General features: G+C 35.0%; 1 long non-coding RNA gene and 1 gene segment (V, D, J or C); both read right to left on the reverse strand.

Annotated features, from left to right (window-relative positions):
* Positions 1-1,554: 1,554 nt before the first annotated feature.
* Positions 1,555-4,863, reverse strand: LOC127526752 (uncharacterized). The gene is made up of 2 exons (XR_007934182.1): positions 3,499-4,863; positions 1,555-1,802 (listed from the first exon to the last, which is right to left on the reverse strand). It is a non-coding gene; the product is annotated as an uncharacterized LOC127526752 (long non-coding RNA).
* Positions 4,864-8,132: 3,269 nt separating this feature from the next.
* Positions 8,133-21,793, reverse strand: LOC114645739 (Ig mu chain C region secreted form-like). The segment is given in 5 exon segments: positions 8,133-8,661; positions 8,898-9,230; positions 9,373-9,696; positions 12,505-12,807; positions 21,706-21,793. Coding segments are annotated over 5 exon segments (1,383 nt in total).
* Between the last annotated feature and the right edge of the window lie 4,947 nt (positions 21,794-26,740).

Genomic DNA, 26,740 nt, shown 5'->3' on the forward strand with positions numbered 1-26,740 from the left:
ATTATTCTCTTTACTGTCCTACCTGATCAGTCTATCAATGTTAATTTCTCTTCACATTTTAGTACTATAAGTTGTGAAGATGAAGATGTAAGAACATTTTTCCTGATTAGCACCTCTCTCCAGGTTTCATTTATGTAGATCATGGTGATCACCACTGTATCTGTTTTTATTCTGTTTTTCACATTTTTGCTACCTTCTTGCAACCTTGTAAGTGGGCTCAGAATGCATTTTAATTGTAGTTGCCAAGGTACGTTCAAGTGGTTTAAAAGTAACAATCCAGTAACATTCAAATAATCTATCTCTGTAATGCTATGGCCTCAATGTGAGCTTCAGTCAGTCCCTTCCTAACTCTTCACCACCTTGGCAGCAACAGTCTCCTTAAACTATAATTCAGTACAAGCATACAGTCATTCAGGCTGATACCTTTTCTTTCCAAGAAAGAGGTATCTTCCACATTATCTGTTATGATTCCCATTTTTCCCTGTTACTTTCAACATCAATCTTAAACAAATTTATTTCATACTTATGTTGTTGTTTATTTTTATCATTATTCTGGTAACACTGCTTTTGGAATGTTCGCTCCCATTTTGTAATTGTCTTTGCATGGCTGCATCTGTTTTGTTCACAGTTGTCAGTCACATGACACTAATGTCACATGATGTATTGCACCGTCAGACCTTCATATAAAAAGCAGCGACACAGTGAGACCAGTAATCTAACTTCAGGATAAAATTCAGAACCTCTCGCGATTCAAAGCAGGTTTCTGATTTCAGTAATTATTTTTCAAGTCTAGTATATTTGACTTTTGGTGATATTTTTGACTATGCTTTTCAGCTTTGTTTTGGCTGAGACGTTTGTCTTTCTGGTTATGGACTGCTGCTATTTTCTGACCTTCACTAAACCAGCTGCTCTAAGCTAAGCTCTTCATCTCCTGCTTCTTTTTAATTCAAACTTCCACCGTGTGGACAACTAATCCTTTCATGGTGATTCACTATAAACCATAAATTATTATATAACATTACTTTCTATAACTCAAGAGTCAGAGGCTATCCAAGCAATGCAGAGCACAATGCAGGGTACAGCCTTGGACTGAGCACTGCTTGATCACCTAGTCCAGTCACAAACACACAGTCACTCATAAATGGCAAATATGGAAACACCAAACAAAATGCTTACTATTCCTATTGTTTTATTATCCAGGCTTGACATAATTTGAACATAATTTAAGCTCAGGTTCTTTGTCACATTCATAGACAGAAGAGCATTAGCAAGAGAAACTGCATTATGAATTATCACCTGAAGGGCGATTTGACTTGTTATTTGGTCTTGTAGATCAATTGGTTTTGAAATTACCTTAACCCGTTTTGCTTATGAAAATGTATGATTGCTTCTATCATAGTGTGAGTCACTGTATGTCATGTATTCATTTTCATTTTCTGGAGATCATAGAATGTTGAAGGCGAAACCAATAGTGATGTGAACCCAAAAAAATGACCAAATGCAAAAACCAACGACAACACAAACACTACACACATATAACGCTAACAATGTAAATTGTCTTTAAAAACATTTAATTAAATGCTTAAATTGTAAAGATAAAAAAATATTTACAAATTATAAGAAAGACATTTACAAAAACATCAAATACAGTCAAAAGGAACAAAAATATGATTTAAACACACAACAACAATAACATAATATGGAAATAAATGTTTTCAAAGTAATAGGCAAAAAATGCTTAAAAATGACTTGTTTTATAAGCGTATCTTCTTGAAAATTTCTTATGCGTTCATTTATTTGACCTGCAAAATCAGAAAGGAAGATGAATTAGATTACAATAGAAGGTTAATCTATCTATCTATCTATCTATCTATCTATCTATCTATCTATCTATCTATCTATCTATCTATCTATCTATCTATCTATCTATTGAGTAAATATAACTACATACTATTCCTCTTAGGCTTTATTTACTTTGTTTTTACTTTTTATGATTTAAACACAGTGTAAGAGATATAATAAATTGTTGAACTGAAGATAATACTTTTATGTTATTATAGTTTATAGATTGCTAGTAGTTATTAAGGCTTTTATTCAGTATGCCATTTTGTTTTACTCATAGAATGTAAAACACAGAAATTAAAGTACATAAAAGAACAGAGAAATTTATAGTATACTAATGAATAATATGAATTTTAACACCAACAAAAATAACTGTGCAGGTGCAAGTCAAACATGAGCTAATAAGAACAGTCTAGCATACTCAGAGACTATACATACAGTAATTAGATGAAATTATAGAATACAGTAGATGTAGCAATGAAAAATTGAAATAGATGTTATTACGCTTCCAGGCAATCAAAATAATATAAAATAAATGCATGTCTCAATGTATAAGAAACTGATAGGTTACTGTAGACATGGCATGAAAGTTTTAGCCGAATCTGCTACCATTTGAGCTGCTCTGCCATTGTAGAAAAGCACTAAATAAAATGGCAGTCATCATCATTTCTCTGATTTTTTTTTTTAAATTAAATTGACTTTTCAGTGATTTTGAATTATTTTGGGCCGCAGGGCCATGAGATGGACCTACACGCGAAAACTGTTTTTCCTTAGGTTGTCTGTATATAACTAGACTCACACAGATTTCATTCATCTTTCTATTTGTTCTCTTATTGTCAAACATGGCTAATCCAATTATACAATCATAGGGGATAGGAATTAACGATGGAGAACATTCTAGTCTGGTGCATAACAAACTCACTCACAGACCCAATCCACTCAGACAGGGTCAGTTTAAAGTCAACATGTCTTTGGGATGTGATAGGAACACCAGAGCAGCTGGAGAAACACCCAAACAGACCCCACCAACTCATACAGTTGCAAGGCTAAGGTTATTTAATGAATATACTGTATATATATAGCCAAACATATTTTGGAAAAGTGTATACACTGTGAATGCTGTAAGAGTGAAAACAGACGAAAGGTAATTCCCTAAGTAATTACATGCATCTCCTCCAGTTCAGGGTTATGGTAGGCCAGGACCATCTCTAGCTACACTGGACCCAAGACAAGACCCAGTTCTTTATGGGATGCCAATCTAATCCTGGGCACACTTATCATCCTGGCTTACTAGGTAATGTCTCATGTGCCTGTACATGATCTTTCATCAATGAATCGGTTGGGGTTCTAACCTACTTATAAAGCAAAATGTTTACTGAATCATATCTCAAAAGAAATGAGGTACAAGATAGGAACTACTAAAACACAATGACAGTTGCAACAAATTTCAGATTTTTTTGTTTTTGATAGGTGAGAAATATTTTTAGATTTCATATTGAAGTTAACTGTTGTTATTTCTTTTTTCATTTAGCCGCAGCTCTTCTTAGAAATTTCACAGTGTTGTATATACTGCACCTTAATTCAATTACAAATTTTATTCTTATCTTTTACATAATGTTCAGAAATATTTTTAATTAACATTACAATTTTTGTTACCTTGAAAATAGTGGCTCCAATGCTGTAGAACAGAGTAATGAAGAAAAGAATGATGAAAGTGGAAGCAGTTGTCCAGAGGCTATCATAATCATCTCCAGGACCTTCAATTGTATCGTGGAAGTACTCTGTTAAAAATTAAAAATATAATACATAACATATTTCCATTCCACTTAATTACTAGGTATATTTATTAAGCACATGTTGAAGGTAGTATAGTATATAAAAGCGTATTTTTTCCCATTTTACTATTGCTGGAGCATTTCTGAGTGTGCCTGGGAAAAGGTGAGGGTAAACGAGGAATTTGCCTTCACGGTCAGTAAGATCGCATTGCTCATTCATCCCTGGGATTGCTGAGTTCAGTCTCTTCTTTTATTTCCTGTATACACAATAAACGGGAAACCCTCTTTTGTTTGACTCTGGAGTGTTTAGAGGAGATGCTTGTGTTAAGCTAACTACCTGACAGAAATTCTTGTAGTATGGAAAAGTTTCTGTTCTGCTCGGTCCAAATCACTTATTGCTTAAACCTCTAATGTCTAGACTTTTCAAACTGAAATTTCGTTTGATTTTTAGAATATAAAACTCGACAGCTTCTTTTTTGGGCTTGTCTGGTTTCATAAAGGCATGAGTGAACATTTTTTAAGTATTTTTTTAATTGTTTTGTCAATCTGCGCAGATTTAAAATAATGTGCCCCTTTTAGTTTCTATTATGCTCAATAATGAATCAGCATGAGGGAAATGAATAAAGGACTGGAAAAGGGAATGCCGTCAGTAAACAAACCAATATCCTAACTGGGAATTTAAAGTATTGTCATCTAATGTACAATACAAACACCAGAAATTCAATTTGAAAATAACATGGAGAAAATATTATTTAAACAGAAAGTGAATAGTAAAATATCTATTAGGATATGTCCAATTTGGGAGAGTGACATGACAGAAAGTAAACTCTTTTATTTTGTCACATAATTGATGTCATGCACAAGAACTGACAGGTTACAGCTGACAAACCAACTAATAGAGGTGTCCATGAATGCGGTGAAAAAGATGATGCAAAATAATTTTTAACCATTCAAATAGCCTTCAGTATACACAACTGCTGAAATAAATGCATTCTCCATCATTCTAAACCGTAGTGGGAATAAAAAAAAATAGCAGTGAAATAGAGCAATAATTCCACAATTAATTATAAATAAAAATACAGCAGGTACAGTAAAGTTGAATGTAGTCTTTAGCTACCTATTTTAGTAAAATTAAAATATTTTCACGTTATAGTATATGATATACTGGAGAAGACTATGTACCATATCAGCTCTCTTCAGCTTCCTCAGTAATGTGTACTATTATATTATTTTATTTTATCCATCCATCCATTATCCAACCTGCTATATCCTAACTACAGGGTCATGAGGGTCTGCTGGAGCCAATCCCAGCCAACACAAGGCGCAAGGCAGGAAAGAAACCCCAGGCAGGGCGCACAAACACACACACACACACACACACACACTAGGGACAATTTAGAATTGCCAATGCATCTGACCTGCATGTGTTTGGACTGTGGAAGGAAACCGGAGTACCCGGAGAAAACCCACGGGGAGAACATGCAAACTCCACACAGGGAGGACCCAGGATTATTATATTTTTATTATTGTAAATTATGTTTATATCATTAAAATTGATCCTCCATTTGAGAGAAAGTACATGAAGAAATAATTCTTGAGGCAGTGAATTTGCACACATCCATCCATTTTCTAACCTTCTGAATCCGAGCACAGGGTCACGGGGGTCTGCTGGAGCCAATCCCAGCCAACACAGGGCACAAGGCAGGAAACAATCCCGGGCAGGGTGCCAACACACCACAGGACACACACAAACACACCCACACACCAAGCCCAATTTAGAATCGCCAATCCACCTAACCTACATGTCTTTGGACTGTGGGAGGAAACCGGAGCGCCCGGAGGAAACCCACGCAGACACGGGGAGAAAATGCAAACTCCACGCAGGGCAGACCCGGGAAGCGAACCTGGGTCTCCTAACTGCGAGGCAGCAGAGCTACCACGGCGCCACCGATTTGCACACATTTTGAAATTAAATCATTTCTAAACTTTTATTATCATGCCTACTACGCCAAAATATTTTGTGACTATTCCATAAGCTCTGTATACTACACTCTTTATTTTTCTCCTTAAATGTGAAAATGCCCAAGTAGAAATACACACTAGACACCCAGAAAATGATCCAGCAAAGTTGAAAAAAAGAAAAAGAAAAATATGCAGTTTTCACTTTTTATAAGCACACCTTTCTCAGACATAAAGGTGCAAAAAGAAAAATTACGCGGCATTTCAAAAATGTATACACATTTTAATATCTATTAATGTATGAATGTAACGTTGTCTTGCAATTAGCAGAAAATCTTTTTCAAATTTGAATGAGTGACAATCCCATGAATTTGATCGGCCATGTGTCACAACCCCATACCTTATGGCACCATGGCGAATGTTTGTCAATCAGTTATTTGCTATTTTTCAGAAATTAATGTTGGTTACTCAGAATATCCATAATGATGCACACCATACGGGTGCCAAAATACTACTTATATATACTCCAGATATTAAGCTGTGGATTTTTGGATTGTCCCTTTTTACTGTATGTGTATGCTGTGTATACATTTTGAAGACACCTATGTGTAGCAACTGTTTTCATAAAATTTATTTTGAAGATTTCTTCTTAAACTTTTGTTAAGAAATGGCACCGTCAATGTTGAATGCAGAAGCACAAATAATTCACATGACATAATTTTAAAGAGTATAAATGAAGAAAATGTATCCAAAGATAATAAATCTTAAGGCTTGTATTATGTTACTCTATTGGCACCATAACTACAGCTGTACAAATCCTGTATTTGTGAAAATGAAAGATAATGCTGGACAACTGAATTCAGTAAACCAGTTACTTTACCAGAAGGAGTGTGTTAAATCATTTTATTCTTCATTTTTTATTCATATCTTGCTCAGACCAGGTCAAAATTGCAATGCAAATTTCATAGATTAACTTCACATCAGATAAACTGACTTTAATCAAATTTCATTTCACCATTCATGGAAGGGCTTTTCTGTTCCAAATGTGGAAGCAAATAATAAAAGTGATTGTGATGCGTTGAGTAATAAATGGGATTACTGCATGGAGCTGTGATTGTCAGTATTTAGCTGGGGATCAACAAGCTGCCTTCACTAAGGCTTTTCAAGAGTACAGCAATGTGATTCATTTTTATTATTTTATATTATTTTTCTTGTGACATGTGAATGTAATAGGGTGGATTTTATCAATTGATTTTTTTCAATGATTAAACATCTGCCAGGGTCTTAAGAGATAATACTGTGTCACATTTTTTTTAACTTTACTAATGTTAAGCTGTGATAAATCAATAATTTATTTTGGAAAATGAAACTGAAATGATTGGTAATTTTTTTATTTTTGATTTTGATTTGATATTCTTTAACCCCAGAGGGCAACTTGTTTTATCTGTAAGTGTATCCAAGTACTCATGCAGGTTAGTGTGGTGTAGTGGTGAATGCTTTGGACCTCAGACCCCAAGATTGTGGGTTCAAATCCTGCTAGTGACACTGTGTGACACTGAGCAAGTCACTTGACCAGCCTGCGCTCCAACTAGAAAACCACACAGAATTGTATCATAAATGTTGTAAGTCGCTTTTGATAATGATATCAGCCAAATATGTAAACGTACTCATGTACTGCACTTTAACTTCAATCACCATTTACAACTTAGAAGTCCAATTAATGCACTGCCATTTTGCATTTTACTTTGGATTGTGCTTTTTAGTTTTTTTAACAATAATTAAAATGCAATATTTGCACATTTACCATATTTAAGTACTAAAGTTGTAGTAAAGCTTAAAGTTTTGAAAAATGTTTAAATTTGCTCTTGTCCAGAAAACAATTCTCACGTAATAACTGGTTTCAGTGTTCAGAGTGTCACAGCAAACTCTCATTTCTATTCTTCATATGAAGTGTAGTGAACATTTTCTTTTTAAGGTTGGGCCACTTTGGGCCTACCCTCTGTACTTGAGCACACACCACTTAATAAGACCATTAGCACTTAATAATGAGGATAACACCAAAAGTAAGAATTCAATGAACACTGATGTTGTAGTAACAGATTTAAAGCACCTTTTTGGAAAGGGTGTATGAAGGATTGAATGATATTTTTATTTTTGGAACCATGGAGACTGAAGAAAATGTTTCACAAGCACAAAATATTTTGTAAAAATGCGTAAAACTGAATTTTCAGTTGGTATGTATCTGAGCTTCACACTGACAGGGATTCAGTCAGGATTAAAACCACATTTGAATCTGAACTTCACTTTAAATTTAATAACCAACATGTAAGTATTGTCGATACAGCTAGTGTAAGGCTGTAGGTGCCACATGTTTAAGTGGGCACTGTATTTGAGCGTTACATATTTATAAGGTTTTTGTTTTATTGTCATTTATCTAAAGATTGGCTGACACACGAGTTGGTGCTAAATGTGACACATTGAGCTATGCAGCTTAAAGAATATCTTTGGATACATTCAGCTTCATTTTTTTGTTGACATGACAGCAGAGCATATGCATTTGTTAAAATCTGAATTTATTGCATATAAAGAAACAAGAAGACAACCACATGGTTAGAAGGTAAAAACAGCATGGGTTACATTTACATTACAATGATGCTTGACAAGAAAGAGTACACACGCAGTTAAGAACAAGTGTTAGTTTTGCTGGGAGGTGCAAAGTTGACATTTACTAGAGTTGGTTTACCCGATGAAACGTCAATGGTTCTGACCAACGTGCTTGACTGACTTCCCATGCTTTCATGATAGACAATGCATGAATAAGAATGGCCATTATTCCAGTCATCTGAACTGACAGTCAGCTTGCTGTACACAGAATAGGAGTTGCTCTGTGCATTATTCTTAATGACACTGGTGGTGGCAACACCTCTTTTGTCCACAGGTAAGTCATCGTCATCCCACGTCACAAAAATTTCTTTAGGGTAGAAATCTTTCACAAAGCAGGTCAAGGTCACTGTAGTAGTGGTGCCAGCGGTCTCGTATGTAGGGGGTGGAAAAATGGCTATTTTAGGAGTCAAGTATGGTTTATCTGAAAATAAATAAATAAATACATACATTAAACAAGTAAGTAATGGTATATAAATAAGTTCTGCTAATACTTTATCCTGCTTGCTGAAAAAATGTGACTAAAAATGTTAAAGCTAAAGACAAATGAGACACACCTTAGTGCTCAAGACTCTAACAGTCTAAATCAAGGTTACTTCAGTGCTGAATTCATTTATTTCTATATAATTATCATTAAGGCAAAATCAACAAAATACTTACCGTTATCTCTTGTATATGTTTTTGACATTGGAAATGGAAGATAACTGTGATCTATAACTTTACATTCATACTTATTGCGACTTTTCCATTCATTAAAACCAATTCTGTACGTAGATCTGGCTGTGTATATTGAATCTGTTAGCTCTGGATCAACAGTGATAATCTCCAAATCATTATCAGTATTATTACTCCAGACAAAAGTGATGCTGTCATCAGGATTTAAGTTTGAGGCAATGCACACAAGGTCTCCATATCCATCGGGCTTATTGGTAAACATGTCTTCAGCAGATGGTGGGATTATTTCCAAAGTTACAGTCTGTACTGAGCCACAACCTATTTTAAAAAAGGAACAGTGTGGAATGCCATGTGTTTAGTTTAGTTCATCACAATAATAAAGTTAATCCATTAAAATATTAAGAATCTTTAATAAAAAAATCTGAGGTTGTGATGATGTAATGGACATTAATGTACATACCTGTATCACTATTGATGCTTGTTGAATATCTATGACGATTCACTTCAAATACACAGGTGTAGTTGTTATATTGACTCTTCCACTCACTGGATGCAATGGTCAGCATGCTGCTTGCGTGGTATAACTTAGAATTTGGTGTGAGAGCTTCAGGGCAATCATTTATGTCACTTGTTATGGGCTTGTCATTCTTCAGCCATGTAAACGTGTGAGCTTTAGGGTAAAATCCCTTAGCCACACACACCATTGTAGCGGTCTTGTTTATATGCATCTCATCTTTGGAAGGTGATGCTATGAACAGTGTGGGTGGCATTGGTGGCGTTTGATCTGAAAAAGGAAGGCATATGTATATACAAAAACGAAACACCTGGCATCGAACATTTAGACGGTGGATTACTTTTAATCCATTGATGTCTGAATATTTGATTAAGTACTGTTTCAGGTAACTTACAACTTCTGTGGTCGACACTATCTTTATTAAACTTGGATGAATATCACCACCTACTATAATCTTTATAACACAAGTCAAAGTTATATATATATATAAAAAAAAAAACTTTTTCAGTCAGAAGGTTAAACTTTAAAAAGTCTGTCAATAAAAAAAAAACTATGCCTTTCTGAATGTGCTGTTTCGGTCCCACCAACATTCACATTCACTAGGATAACTTAATGATACCTTAAAGACGAACTCACCTGTGTTTCAGATGCACAGAAACCAGTGCAACTGAAGAAAGTCCATGTATGGAGAACATGCATACAACACACAGTCAAAGGGCCGGCAATGAAACCTGCACTGTTACAAATATAAATGCCAAAGTGGTTCTTCAGAGCAATGCTATTGGGGAACCAGTTTTTGTTCCCAAAAGAAACATCCACATGAAGATTCCAGAAAGAATCTTTATATTTGTTTAGCTCCGTAACAGGTTTCATACATAATCCTAAATAAATGATTTTTGAAATACGAATAGGTTCCTGATTTTAAAAGGCCTCTTGCTGCATACTGTAACACAGGCTAAATTCAGTTTTTTCATCTGTTATCATCTTCCTGTACATTAAAGGTTTCTGTTTTGTCCACAAGCTAAAGAGCCAATTTCATATCCAAAGGACTCGTCCCATAGTGAAATGGTCCTTTGTCAAGCTATGGGTCCACAATGTGCCACACAGGGCCATTACTGAGCTGTGATTTTTAAGAGTGTAAGAGATGTTAGGTAGCAGCACTGACCACTGTGTCCCTGTGCCTTCCAGTTAAGAAAGGAGAACTAATCTTGCATTTATTTACAATTAGACTTGCAATTAATTTTACAAATAAACTACACAGCTATTATATAGTGCCCCTTTACAGTTTGTTCTGCTCTTTTAGTATCAAATCCTATGCAATCAAAGCATCATTGTTTAATTCTTATTAATGCGTATTTCTTACCTTGTAACACTGTACACTTGCAAATGTGCCATTTAAAAGATGATTGATTTATTGATCTAACATGTGCTTAGATGTACATTTCAAGTGATTATTTTTTGTTTATTATTTTAATCTCATATACATTAAAGTTTTCTTTTTTATTTGGAAATGTCATGAAACTACACAATGATAAAATGAACAGACAGAGAGTGAGAAGGGAAAAACTGAGCACACACAGTCTTCTTGTATTGAGGTCTCATAAGAAAATGTTTTTAAAATGTCTTCATTTTCAAGTACCATTTGAAGCAGGTAATTATATACATAAAAAGAGAATATTACATTAATGAATAATTCCCACTTAGTATAACCACACCTGTCAAATAATGTGCTCCCAGAGATCAATCTGTCTGTCTGTTGTGTGTTGCTTTGGAAATAATAACTTCATTTCCATAAATGAAATATGCATTCACATACTTAATCTGTGAAATTGACTTTACATGCTTTCAAACAACATTAAATGAGGTTTCTCTCTATTAATGTAATGTAATGCATTTTGCCATCATTTATTTTTATCATATTATCATCTTTCACTTGTGCATTTTGATTTTTTTCACATAGTCCCACTGAATCACAAGGCACCAACATGGCAACATAGTCCATGCACATTCTGGTAACACACAAACATCATTAATGGGTGATCTCAAGCATTATTACGTCATTACTTTATCTCTTTGCCACCATTAATAATATATATTTGCTAAACTTCTACTAACAATTACTAGAAAGGTGCAGAAGAACCCTACATGATCATCAGCAAATGTCAAGCACTGTTCATTACCTTGATTTTCATGATTTTCACATTATCTTAGCTAATATCCTTCTGTTGTTTAACAAGCCTAGACGCTTTCTGACAACATACTGAACCCTAACTCTTGGTCCAGTCAGTTCATAGACACCTTTTCATTCCATCTTCTGCAAATATTAAATCCTTTTCACTGCTCTTGAGGAACTGGCATGTGGTCCACACCTCCATTTATCTCTAACTACTTTCAGTGGATTTCCTGCTTGATCAAAAAGCATCAGTGACAAGGGCTCTGTGGTTTGTGAAAGCTTTCAAGACCATGACACTGCCGTACAAGCTCCTAAAGCAAACCATCTTAAATGATCTTGTTACACTATGTATCCTGGTAAATCAGTAAAGCCTATGATGACCTGAGCCTCTTCCATGACATCAGTTATTTAGTCCCCACCTCATGAATGTTCCTTCACCGTGGTCATGGCCTTTGCTTGCTACTCTCTTGTCACCTAACTAAACATCAAAACAAGACTGACAACACACCTTAACATTTTTGTTGAGCTTTCAGTATTGATTCTTGCTTGTGCTTTATCATTCTTATGTTGCAATCTAAATTATATATTGTATTACTCTTTAAATACAATAGAAAACTGTTACCATAATAGATACAGTATGTAGGTGCCAACATTATTTGACTTAGTTTTACAATTTAGGGAGATTTTAAAAAAATAAATTACTGAAAGTAATACTAAAATACGTTACGTTATAATTACTTAAGCCAAGAGATACAGCACAGAGTTAGCATTAACGTTTTGCTTAGACAACAACAAAAAAGTTATTTTTCTGGCAAGGTAAGGAACAATTTTGCAAACTTTGCAGCATATATATGTAAGTGACAGTAATCACTGAAAACAAACAACTTTGAATTGAATCATCTTACCTGGTTTTCTGAGAGTTTTTTCGCGGTTACCAGCTGAATGTTTTGCCTTACATGTAAAATTTGCTCCACGGTCCCAATCTGCAGTAGCGACAGAGAGCTGGGTGCTCATAATGTATGTTTCTCCATTTCCTCGGACAGATGGGAACTGACGAAAATCGGTCAAATCTTTCTTATCATCAGCCCAAGAAAACTGCAGAGAACTGGGAGTGAAGCCAGTTGCCAGACAGCCAATGCTTATTGGGTTCGACTCCACAGATCCACATGTCGAAATGAGAGGAAACAGAGTGGGAGCAGTTGGAGAAGCTGTAAGGATGCAATGTGGTAAATATAATCAATCGAATGACCAATGAATAACGAGACATCCAGTGTACATCCTAGAAAGATTTTAGAAACAAGCATTTTAAATACAATAACTTAAAAATAAATAACATTTATGTGCTTTTTACTGTTCTATACATAAAGTATTACTTCAGGAGTATCTTGCAATACAAACAAATAAACCCATTCCATAATCAAAAATATACTACAAATGTATAAATTGTGTATTGCATGGGTCAATTGTTCATAGTGAATCATAAAGGACAAATATAACATTCTCACACTCACTTAACCTGTTTCAGAGCAAAGCCTGTGTGCACTTGAAGCAAAGCAGGAACCATCCTCTGGTAAGATGCACATCATCACAGGATCCATTCATATGCACACCAAGACTCAAACCCTCACCACGGCCTAAACTGCATGTCTTTGAGGAGGTGGGAAGAAAACTGGACGATTCACTTAACGTTAGTGTACTGTTCACTTATCTCTGCTGCAACGTCCACATTGATTTCTTTAAACCATTGTTATGAAAGTCTTGGTTTAGCAACAGTAAAATAATAAATGTGTATATTTCATGGTCAAGGACAACGATAAACATTATAAATTAATGCTGCTATTGGGACGTTTCAGTTGGTGGAGAGCATGTACTGCAAGTACTCCACTGTTTTTTACTTTATTGTTTTGGAGCTTTTAAAAATATACTTTAAACTTGCATCGTTTAACTTACCTGTTATTTGAAGTACTTAAATGCTTGAAATTACGCTCTCTTTTCCCCACTCCTCTCTTTGTATAAACACACATACATAGACCATATACAGGCCACTTTAAATATTCAAAATGATTGTACAATGTCCATTACTTTCCCAAAAAAGAAATGAAGCAATTCTGAATTCATTTTACAGAACTGAAGTACAAATTATTTACTGATCACAATGGCTAGCAAACTCCTTTTTCATCTGGCCCTTTTGCTTCAATACATTTATCCCTTTTCTAAACCCTCAGATTGGCAGCATGTTGCTTGTGTTGGAGGTTACATCATTAGCGAATTATTACTTTACAACCCAGAACATACAGTACATTAATGTATATGTATTATTTATAACTAGATATTTATTATTGAGTAGGTTATTTAATGGGTATGTGTATTTAACCACTTAATTAGTTATTCATCGTCATTCTTAAATCTGCTTGATCCCATTCAGGGTGGCCAAGGACTAAAGAGCATACATGCTACAAAGGGTGCAAGCTGTGTGCCAGTCCATAGCAGGGCTACTTAGAATATGTATGACAATGTTACATAGCCTGCTTTTGTACCAAGCTGTTGATCAGCCTACTTAATAATGTACTGTTAACTGTAAATGTAAAACATGTATTAGCAATGTGAATAGGTAACCATTTGTCTAAATGTATATTTGGGCTTTGTGTATAAACACATTTTTTGAAAAAGTTGAAAAGGTGAAATTCTAAAGTATGGTTAAAGGAATCAATAAAAAACTGTGTGCATTAACTTAAATAAATAAAAAAAGATTGGCGAGCTAGTTTGGGCTAAATGGCCCATTTCTCGTCAAAACTTTCCTTATGTCCTTGAGTTTTTAAACATTGTTCACTGACATGTTGACATCAGTGTGAGATCACAGTTTAGATTCTGCACTGCAAGAGTTGAGTTCACTGCTGACAGAAGGCTGTAGAGTCTACAGAACGACCCTCGTCTGATGTTTTCCTTTGCTTTACTATTCACATAAGCAGATGTGCCCTTATTGGAATGAAGCCTGCCTATCACAAGTGTACATTAACCTGTTGAAGTCCATTAGGCATCAAAAATGCTGTGCAAACTGAAATGACAGCACTGTCTACTCTGGATTCTGTTTCTTGATGTGTATAATCTGTAACGTACACATGGGATGTTTTCCATTCTGCAGTCACTTTTGACACAAATCATTGTTGCTTTTGTGCTAATGTTAATTCTTTTATCTGCCATAAAGTGCAGGCATCCACATTTAGATGTTACAGCTTGTGATTGTGCTGTTACGTGTATATAACGTGTATCTAAACTGCCTAGACAGGAGACAGAGTGGAAATTCTTTAAGCGGGTTCTGAAAATCAATGAGTGAATGAATGTGATTTATCAATAATGATGTAGCTATGGCTCCTGTTGCCGGTATTGACTGTCCCTGAACATGTATTGGAGTAAGAAAGCTTAAACAATGACTGAATAATTATTTTTCCTTTTGTATTAAATATAAAACTTTCTCAAATTTGTGATTTTTAATAACCTATTTTGTGTTATTTTCCTACATATTCGAATATATTTTGTACATCCAATAATGCTGTAGAAACCCATCAGTTATAAAAAATATATACAATTACAGTTCTTACACTGTGGTAACATTATGTTTTGATGTATGCAATGTTTTAAAAATAGACTAACATATAAAAGAGTAAGACATAATTGACAAGACAATTTCAATTTGAAATGTGTTTAACACACGAAACATCACAACCTATTTACTGGAATCCATAACTGCAAGAGTTTTAAAACTAATGAAAAAGGCTTTGTTTCGTTTTTTATGATATGTTGTTTTATACCTTCAAAAATGTTCATATTGTTCAACTTAAATGTAAGAATATTGCATAGTCTGCTGCCTGAAAGCTAAGCCATAAGAAATCGTGTGACGTGTTATTCAAGTTCTCCTGCAAACAAGAATGAAACCAAGAAGCTGAAGATTATTTATGACTTATCCTATAGCAATGCTAAACACTTTTAAAAAGACAAAAGTAATACTAAGCGTATATGTGATGAAAAATGAAAGCTGTTTATTTAATTCATATGCTTATGTTCTTAACATATGTGTTAACAACTAATACTTACAAAACTTTAATATACTTATACATACTTAGAACAGGTATATATATATATATATATATATATATATATATATATATATATATACAGTATATATTTATATATAAACATATATATATATATATATATATATATATATATATATATATATATATATATATATATATATATATATATATATATATATAAACTTTTTGTTTGTCATCCATTGAAGGTGACAAATTATCATTTAATTTTTCTGATCTATTTGAAACTTAAGCTTAATTGTATAATTGTTTCCTGCTAAGAAAATGTTTAAGTTTTAGAACTAAGCTAGCTTAGTTAGCTGCTGGCTGTCTTCACTGACTTAGTAACTATTTAAGACTTGTGTTATTGTTAATTCAAAACATTTAAATCAGCCTGTAACTTCGCATTAAATTAAAAAAAACAAAGAAACAAATAAGTACAAGTCTTTCCCAGCGCTCTGATTTTTGTACCATCTAGCAATATAACATTTCAAAGAAATATTCTCTCACTTTTGTTTAAGAATTTTAAATTAAATGTAACTTGGCCATACGGGCATGTCTCTACAGTTTATGCCAAAATCGTGCAGATTGTTAACTTGATAGACATTTTCTGAGACGCGCATATTCTGTTCACTCGTTTTACGGTGTGTTTGGGTTTACCTAACGATCGCGACTGGGAAACTAATCATTTGGGGTATTAGCAGATATTACATAGAAAAACGAACGGGACAGATATAGAAATAATTAATACCATCCAACTATTCATTTTTCGAATCTGTCTGTCTCTGCCTCTCTTTGATTGCGGTGTGTGGTCTTCACATTATTGGACCTAACGCAAGAGCCGGTTCTGGACAAGACGATAGCCCACTGCAGGACCTTCTAAAGCCTTCGGGGTGTAAAGAACTGCTAATTAACAATACAAGATACAAGAGAAGATGAAACATCTCAAGAGAGCCTGGTAGACTCTTAAGAATCTGCACACCCAGCAGGCAGCGAACGGATCGGTTAACGAGGCCGCTTGCCTTGAGTGGTGAAACTGTGGAGTTAACCACTGAGCCGCTCATCCTACACAGAGAAACAGCCTTTCATTTTACTCAGACTTGGGTAGGAAGCACTCGGTTTTATCCTCTAGTGCCGACACTGCTTTTCAATAAGAGTGCCCAAAGGCATTTAATTCATCGTTTGAATTAGAAGATAAACAAACATTTCGATTATATCTGAACTTGACTTGAGCACGAATGTAATACGTTAAGTCTTTACTTTTACATGCAATCATGTTGTAGTTTAAACAAACTTTTGATTAAGTTTTATAATAGCAATCAATATTCAATTCGATTAATTTCAATTTATACTTATTAAGCGTACTTGAACCCGGCGCCTAACAATAAACACAATAAGCAGAGAAGCGCCTTGCAGTATACACAGTATATATTTAATATATAAACTTATTAATGTTGGCTTTTACTAAGTCCTCAGTGCCTCTCAGCCGCATTCAGTCCGCCAAACTGCGAGAATTCGTTTACTTGAGAAAAGCCGAATCTAATAACTCGGCTAAAATCGCGTGTGATTGTTTTGCAACACTCGTGTAAGTTAAACTTAATACTGTCAATGCATTATATGAAGCACGCCTATATACCATATTTTAAACTATTATTCATGGACTGCAAAAAAATTAGCAATTAAAGAGAAAATTAGGAGCGTTTTAGTAAAAATTGTTAGAGATAATAGTTCGAAAACATTTTGAGGTATGTTAAAGTAATAGAACACAAGCAAATGATATAACATCAACATTAAGAATTATGAAAATGTAATTTTAACAAGGCTTAGTGATCATTTTTGGTGATTATTACACAAAGACGATTTACTGATGTTTGACCATGAAGAGTTTAAGAATTTCATTAAAACTATAACAACCGAATTATGAATTTAAACAAAATACATTAGTTTGGTTCAATTTTGATATCTTTTTTAGAAGTACATGATTAAAGACATTATGAAAACAAGGCAGACCAGCGAGTGGTTATCTTTTAACATTTCACGATTTATAATTGCTGTGATCATCGTGTTGTATTCTTTCATTAAATAATTTAATTATCGTGGCCAATATAATCTGTTAACTACACTACAAAGCCCACTGATTCAGAAGCTTGAATTTTATCAGCCTTACTTAGCCTTCACATTAAACAAACAATGGGCAGCATTTCATCACAGAAAGATCAAAGGTCCTTGAAATAAAATGAAGAGCATTCTGAGATATAAAAGCACATTTAAAACGACTTACCAGAAGTCACTGTGACCATCGTCCCTTGACCCCAGTAATCCATAGCCCAGTTACACAGCATTATAAATCTTTGCCGGCTATTTGTACAAACCTCGCTTTATCTCAAGTGAAATATCGTCCATTGTGCGTGATCTTCTCTGGAAAGTTCAGGATTTGGAAACAAGCGATGGTGGACTGATTTAACCAGTTTAAAAACTTTCATTTATGAAATAATATATTATTTTATTAATCTGGGAAGAATATATGTGTTAATGCAACACAAGGGAGAGGGTATTATTTAGCGAAAATGGATTGCTCGTTATGCACTTGAAGCGCTTGTAACGTCTGTTATAGCCGCTAAACGTTGGCAAAGCAAATCGGCAAAATCTGATGGTTTAAAGTTTGTAAAAAATACATCGTTATAAAGAAATAACGTGTTATTATTAATACTAGATTTGTGTCTATCGGGCTTTACATGATTTTAACGCAAAATACTCAACACTGAGTATTCTGTATATTTGAACAAAGACGCTATACACTTTTTTTCTCTTTAGTAACAACACTATTTTGAGTTGAAAGTTGAATTTTTCAAATCAAACCGTACATCTGTATTTGAATTACTATGCTCTGAAATGTATAAGACCTATAAAAATGGTATGAAAATTGCTTTTCATGGCTGAAAGCCGTTAAGCTTTAGCGCAGACAACCTAAGCTGTAATTTTTAGGCTATAGTATATGCAGTGACTCTAAATCATGCTTTTAAATCGTTCCGCTGCACATTTTCTATTTGATTTTAGTACAACATCGTATTTTATGTGTATTTAAGAGGAAAACGGCATACATAACAGCGCGAGATGTCCTCAAAAGGCTCTCGTGAAGGCTGGGCTCACTTTATAAAAAACTGAAGCCCGTGCTTAGCTTGTTATCACAGCCAAAGAAAGCATACATCGTATACACCATCAAATGCAAGAAAATGATTAAGCAGTTACAAAAGTAAATAAAACATTTCTTACCAGAAGTGACTGTGACCATGGTGCCTTGGCCCCAGTACTCGAAGTAGTCACGGCGAGCGAGTTTTAAACATTTGTCGTACAATAAATAAGTCAATGCCGCACCGCACACCTGGCCATCGTGTGTAACTGTAGCTTACAGTGGCCAAATGGCCAGACTGGGAATGTGATGTCTTTATTAATTCTACCCTGCTTAGCACGATATTATGTTGAGCTATATTTCTACTGTTAGGTCAATGAAATATTACAGCTTTAATAAACATCGATTTACTATGCTCATTTAATCACTAAGCACGCATTTTATATATTCTCTAAAGTCTCTTCTTAAATATTAGACACCTTTGTAGCCAGAAGCGGCCAAAGTGCATCGATATTTTGTACAAGCAAATCCTGCAAAGAGTTACAGAACAGACAAACACACGTATAGTTTAATTGTATGCTGGGGTCATTACTTCAGTTTTCATCTGATCATTCAAAATTTTTAGCATTTTATTTCAAATTGCATCCAAGAAGATTATCTACAATAAATTCTTACCTGAGGTTACAGTGACTTGGGTCCCTTGTCCCCAGTAAGCGAAGTCACGGTGCAATGTTTATCAAATGGCTCATACAATAATTTGACAGCCGAGGAATTTAGCACATGCCATCCTGAAATTGTTCACTTAACTTAACATAAGTTGACATACAATTATGCAGAAACCCCTGCAATTGAATTTCCCCTGAAAGTCATTCCACTGCGCTTTTTAAACATCGATTTATGAAGATCGTAAGGAAACTACGAACCTAATTATTATTTTTTTTTGTAAATTCTCAGTTTAATTATAAATTGGCAATTAATAATTACCGTAACATAACTAGGAAATGTGGTGCAGCAAACGGATATCAGAATGGCAATCAAAATGTGGTGCTTTTCCTATCTACTCCATAAAGGCAGAACATCGCAATTAAATAACTGAACAGCATGAATATTATTATTATTTTTTCTTACCTGATGTGACTGTCACCATGGTGCCTTGTCCCCAGTAATCAAAAGCATTGTAGTCACGGTGTATTGTTTGCCAAATTGCTATTACAATAACACTTAAGAATTTTGTACAGCGATCCTGAAATTCTTCATTTAAATTAACATCTGCGTGTGTTAATCATACACATTATTTTTAAATTCCCGTGTTTAGCTCGGTATACGAAGCATGTATTTACAAGCTTACGCATTTATTTTATGAAACACCTGCAGAATAAACAGCAATGCCGTGCATTGGATGAGTTAAGCGCCGCTAGTGGATGTCATACCCCGCATTCTGACTAATAGGTGTAGCAAAATAGTGAGCTTCTCATACCCCATAACTACTGAATATTACAGCTAAATACATTAAAGATATTGTTTTTTTTTCTTACCTGATGTGACTGTCACCATGGTGCCTTGTCCCCAGTATTCGAAATAGCTGTAGTCACGGTGTCATGTTTGTCAAATTGCTATTACAATAACAATGACTAAAAATGTTGTAAACTCAGCAATCCTAAAATTGTTCCTTCAAGTTAACATCAACGTGCACGTTTGAACGCGTGTAAATCATAAAAGTTGCTTTTTCAAAATCGCCATTTATAGCACAACATAAGAAGCATGCATTTAGGAACTTAATGAATTATTTCATGAAACCCTGCGTTATTCGTGTCACTGTCTCCTGTGTGCGGAGTGAAAAGCAGCAAGTGGACAGGACGCTGTTCAGCAAATGCGCCTAAAAGACAATAAACTTGAGCTTTTCATACTCCATTATGCTTTAACACAACTTGCACAGCATTAATATTACTTTTTCCTTACCTGATGTGACTGTCACCATGGTGCCTTGTCCCCAGTAATCGAAGCCGTAGTAGTCACGGTGCCATGTTTGTTTTATTGCCGATACAATAACTAATCGACTGAGAATTTTTACACAGCAATCCTGAAATTGTTCATTTAAGATAACAGGAACATACGGACACATTTGAGCACAAATCACTTCAATTACAGTGCGAGTAACTATGTGCGTCAAGCAAGTGATTTTTATTTTCTTAAACAGCAGCTTATTGCGATCGTAAGGAACATGCATTACTAACGTAATTATTTTGCGAAAGGCCCTGTAATATATCTTTACGATTATTTAATTACGCTAAAATAACAGGGTAACTCGGAGAACTGTGTTAAAAGCAGAAAATAGATATCATCATACCTAGAGGGCTAATTGACTAACAAAATGGCGATTTTCTTATCTGATCCGTAAATGTTGAATTACACAAAAATAAACGGAGCTGCACAAATACATTTTTCTTACCTGATGTGACTGTCACCATGGTGCCTTGTCCCCAGTAATCGAAAACATCGTAGTCACGGTGTAATGTTTGCCAAATCGGTGTTACAATAACTTTGACAAATAATTTTGCACAGCGATCCTGAAACTGTTAGCTTAAGTTAACATCGATGTGTGTGCACATCTGAACAGAAATACCTCGAATTAGTTAGAGCGTGTAAATCATGTTACTTTTTGAAAATCGCCATTTACAGCACAGTATAAGAAACATGCATTTAGGACATTTATAATTTATTTTATGAAACACTGCGTTAATCCGTTAGTGCCTCCTGTGTGCGGAGTGAAGTGGACAGGACGCTTTTCTAAAAATGTGCTCAGTTTGCGGCAAACTAGCTTTTCATACTCTACAAATGCCTTAATAATAATAATAACGTGAACAGCATTCATATTTTTTCCTTACCTGATGTGACTGTCACCATGGTGCCTTGTCCCCAGTAATCGAAAGGGTAGTTGTCACGGTGTAATGTTTGTTTTATTGCTGATACAATAACTTATCAACTGAGAAATTTTATACATCGATCCTGAAATTCTTCATTTAAGTTAACATAAAAGTGTGAGCACATTACTTTGCGAGTAAGTCGTCTTGCAAGTGATTTTGACTCATTTAAGCAGCGGTTTAGCGAGCATATGGAACATATTCCTTTGCAAAACTCCCTTTAATCAAACAGAACTTCACGATTATTTAATTACCCTGAATTAACTGTATGTAAAGCAGAAAATGACTTTACCTAGCGGGCTATGCGCCTTGATCGGCTCGTAAAATATGGCGATATTCTCATCTGATCTGAAAATGTTGGATAACACAAAAAATAAACGGAGCTGCACAGATAATCTATTTTTCTTACCTGATGTGACTGTCACCATGGTGCCTTGTCCCCAGTAATCAAAAGCAGCGTAGTCACAGTGTAATATTTGTCAGATTGCTATTACAAGAACATGTCGTCTGAAGTAATTTGTACAGCAACCCAGTAATTGTAAGAGTAAGTACACATGAACGTGTGTGCACATTTGAGCAGGAACTACTCGAATTATCTCTTACCTGTGAGCAATTTAAATGATTTTTTAAAAATGACTATTTACTGGACAGTATAAGGAACGTTAATGCACAATATTTATTTCGTGAAATGCCATGTTCATTACATTACTGTAAATACGGCACCTTGTGTATTTGGTTAAAGGTGGATATTATAGCCCGTTGACTCTTATAGGCAATGAAATATTATGCTTTTGCTATCTACTCCGTAAGTGCTGAAATGCAATAAAAATGTTTTTTTTCTTACCTGATGTGACTGTCACCATGGTGCCTTGTCCCCAGTAGCCGAAGGCGTTGTTGTCACATTGAAATGTTAGCCAAAGGAACAATGCAAAAAACTTGAACACCGGAGCGCACAGAGACGAACTTCAGTCTCTCCACACCGGAGCAATGCAATATATTTATATTTGAGAAAAAGCTAACGAGAAGCTGTTTATTATAATCGTTCTGTTAAGTTGAATAGTCAGTCAAACAGATGAGCGGTGTTCCGTATCGGAGGACGACTCATTTGAGTTACTTTTTCCCTTTAATTAATTAAACTTCTGTAATGTCCCGATTGTCCGAATTATAGACATTCTACCTTGAACTATCTGGAATTCATTCATTAGCGTTATTTTGTTGCTTGAATAACTTGTTGCTTTGAATAATCTGTTCACTTGCTCAACATTTTTCTGTTTTTGAAATAAAATTTAGTTGAATTAGTAAACATTTTAATTAACTTGTCGCTGTAACAGGATCTGTTTTCACTTACTTGATGTCACAGTCACCATTGTCCCTTGTCCCCAGTAGTCGAAGTAACGGTAGTAGTCACGGCGCACAACTTAACTTACCATTCCATACAAAAATATGACTTCTGGGCAGCACAAGACTAACGGCGACAAAAGTGTTTTTATCTACATGGACACGTCATTAAAATATCCCTTATACTTTCTTGTCCCAAGCCCCAGTAATACTGGATGGGTTAATTCGGAGTAGAAATAAAAAACAAAGTTAAATTGCACAAGTTTCAATCTTAGAGTTGATGCTTTGAAAATGTAAAGCTAAAACGTCGACCTTACAGTAGAAGAAAACTGTGTTTTATAGTTATACAATAGTTTAAAAAATCTTACCTGATGTCACAGTCACCATCGTCCCTTGCCCCCAGTAGTCGAAGTAACCGTAGTTGTCACGGCGGGCTACTTAACCTACTATTCCATACTAAAACGCGACTATGGGCAGTAAAAAGTTCCACCAGATTAACTGCGACGAAACGGTTAATTTCTTACATTCATGCAACTATTCCTTTACTTTATTATCCCAATACGGAATTTGTTTGATTAGGAGTAGAAATAAAAACCAGTAAAGTTAAAATGCACAAGTTACAATCATTTGCTTAATGCAAAGCTAAAACTTCGAGCACACAAGAAAACTGTGCTTTAAATGCAGGCTTTAATAGTTACAAAATATTTTTTAAATCTTACCAGATGTCACTGTCACCAGTGTTCCTTGTCCCCAGTAGTCGAAGTAATCGTTGTCACATTATTTAACCTCATTGAACATTTCATACAAAAACCTGACAATGATGCGTTTGCAGAATTTTAGTAACTATTTTAGCAAATTCAGACAAGTGTACCGGGATAATACATATACTGAAAGGAAGTTCACATTTCTTGATTTGTTTATTGGTTGTTCACAGTGGGCTATGAGAAAAGTTCGCTCTGCTACATAGCTGCCATAATTAAACAAATTACTATACTATACTGTGTGAAAGTTTGGGGCAAAGTTTGAAAGAAAATTCCCTTAACATTACAAAAATAAATTGTTCACATTGAATAAGTAAAACTACATGTAGTTAATTGTACAGAAATAGGAGTCAGATAAAATATGTAAAAGGCAGAAAACATAAAAAAAACTTACCAGATGTCACTGTCACCATTGTTCCTTGTCCCCAGTAGTCAAAGTACCAGTTGTCACATTATTTAACTTCATGGAACATTTCATACAAAAACCTAACATTTACGTTGTTTAATACAATCGGTGTGCTTTTAGTCCATCTTTTATCAGCACTAGAGAAATGACAAAAAGAACAGATTTTGAAAGGAACTAAACTGTTTTTTAAAATTGGCTTTATTTATCAAATACTTCAACAAATGACTGTATATCATTAAATCCAGTGTCTCATGTGTCCGGGTGAAGTAGGTATAGCTAATATTTAATCAGTAATCAATCTTCAGAACCAGAAAATAAATAAATAAAGAGCACATCAGCGGTTCTCTCCTTCCAATGTCTATGAGGTCAGCCTTCCGTTAAGTTTTTTCCCTTCATTGAATGCGGTCACCGTACCTATTTCGTGATTTTTCATTTTAGTTTCCTCTATGAATGTCTCATACTTCCTTTATTTGCAATAACCTACAAACAAATTTGCTCAGTGCAGAATTTCTTCAATATTAAAAGTTATTTTTGGCCTAAAGTACAAGAGAATTTCTGTCAAAGGAACTCAAGCGTGATTTTGTAAGGTTACAGTTACTACTTACCTTATTTAAAATCACTTATGAAAGCTAATTTCATTCAACTTCCTTAACTTGACTTGATTATTTTTCTATGCTCTTTTGGTAAGATTGGCATACTTTTCACTGCCAAGTCAAAGGGAGGTGGAATAAATTAAAATGGGCACAGACTAACGTGGCTCAGCAGAGACAATCCAAATGACAAAGAACAAGTAGAAGTCATCCCATAGTAGAGTCAACTATATGAACCCAAAGTGGCTCATCAATTTCCATTAAATAATTTGTCCATCCACTCAATTCCATAACTTGCTCAATATGGCTATAGATCAAAACAATAATATCTGTGTCACATTCACTTTTAAGCATGCTTCTTCATTGCACTGTGCCCTTGTTAAATAATGTTTTTAAAATTAACATTTTTAAGCTACCCTGTTATTTCCCTTTTTAATGTAAATGTATCAGTTTATCCATTATAGCGCCACAGTGTTACACAGACCAAATATTTTAGGACTGAATCCTGCATCCCGTTGTTATCTGTAATGACATTGTGCACTTTTCCATAGGATTTTTCCTGGATGCTCTTGTTTTCCTCACACATCCCAAAAATGTGTGTGTTAGTTTGGCAGTTGATTAGCTTGACCCATTATCCCTAATACCTGCAACCTTGGGGTAGTAATGAATGATCAGCTGTCCTTCAGGGATCATGTTGCTACATTCTTGGCAGTTCCATTATATACAACATCTGCATAATTAGACTGTATCTGACAGCACAACCCCTTGCCCATGCGTTGGTCTTGTCATGTCTGGCTTGCTACAACCCTCTGCTGACAGGAACACCGGCATGTGTCACCACACCACTGTAGATGATTCATATTTGTTGTTCAACCAGCCAAGGCGGGCACAAGTCACTCCTCTTTTCAGATGACTACATCGGTTCTCTGTAACAGCTTGTATTAATTTCAAATCCAAGATGCTTGCCGACAGGGTAGTCAACCGTCGGTACCTTTATACAAGATGGCACATGTGAGAGCCTATGCTCCTTCTTGCCCACTTAGGTCCGTTGATGTAAGGAATCTGATGATGGTATGTGTGGCATCAAATGTCAGTCCAGACTTTTCATTGTAGCTCCTACCTGCATTTGAACTGCCAATTCCTTCAATATGTTCAAGAAATGCTTGTAGATTCCAAAGTTTGGTGACATTCTGTCTATTGATGGGTTTGTTAGATTCTTGTAACCTAGGAATTGTAACTCACTTCTATTTTGTTCTGAACTCTTTACTTGTGATGATTAATTTGTAACCATGTCTTGTACACTAACACTTCTTCCCAAACATTCCGCCAGACTGATATTTACTTGATTGTATTGACCTCTTTTAAAGGTCCTGTAAATAAAAGCATCTGCTAATCAAATAAATGGAAATGATAAAAAATAAATCTGTATGTGAGTGAGTGCAAGAGGGGATCCTGCAACAGAATGGTGCTTTATCCAGTGCTGGTTCCTGACATGCACCTATACTGCCAGATTTAGCTCCAGTTATCTGCAGGTTTGAAAATATTATGTTGTGTAATTTATTCCTTCTGTACTTGAAATTGTCCTTTTACATGAGTATCAGGAAATTTGGAGTTACTACTTATCCCCTGTATCCTGACTTGAGCTTCTGTCCACACTAAGAATAGAAAGGTGATAGGTCAACATTGAGAAAACGCAAGGAACCGCTGGACTAATAGTAATCAATATACCTTTGTGTATATGACTTGCTAGTGAGATGGATTTTATACAATTTAATCTGTATGTATTTAATCCATGTATACATACCTTGGGTTGCTAGTGACCCGTGACACCATGTTTACAGCTCTCACGGGGGTCATATGATAGAGTGTGGATTGAATTCCCCAGGAATGCCTCATTCATTTTA

Source organism: Erpetoichthys calabaricus, chromosome 2, assembly GCF_900747795.2.
Source record: "Erpetoichthys calabaricus chromosome 2, fErpCal1.3, whole genome shotgun sequence".
In the NCBI taxonomy this organism is placed as follows: Eukaryota; Metazoa; Chordata; class Cladistia; order Polypteriformes; family Polypteridae; genus Erpetoichthys; species Erpetoichthys calabaricus.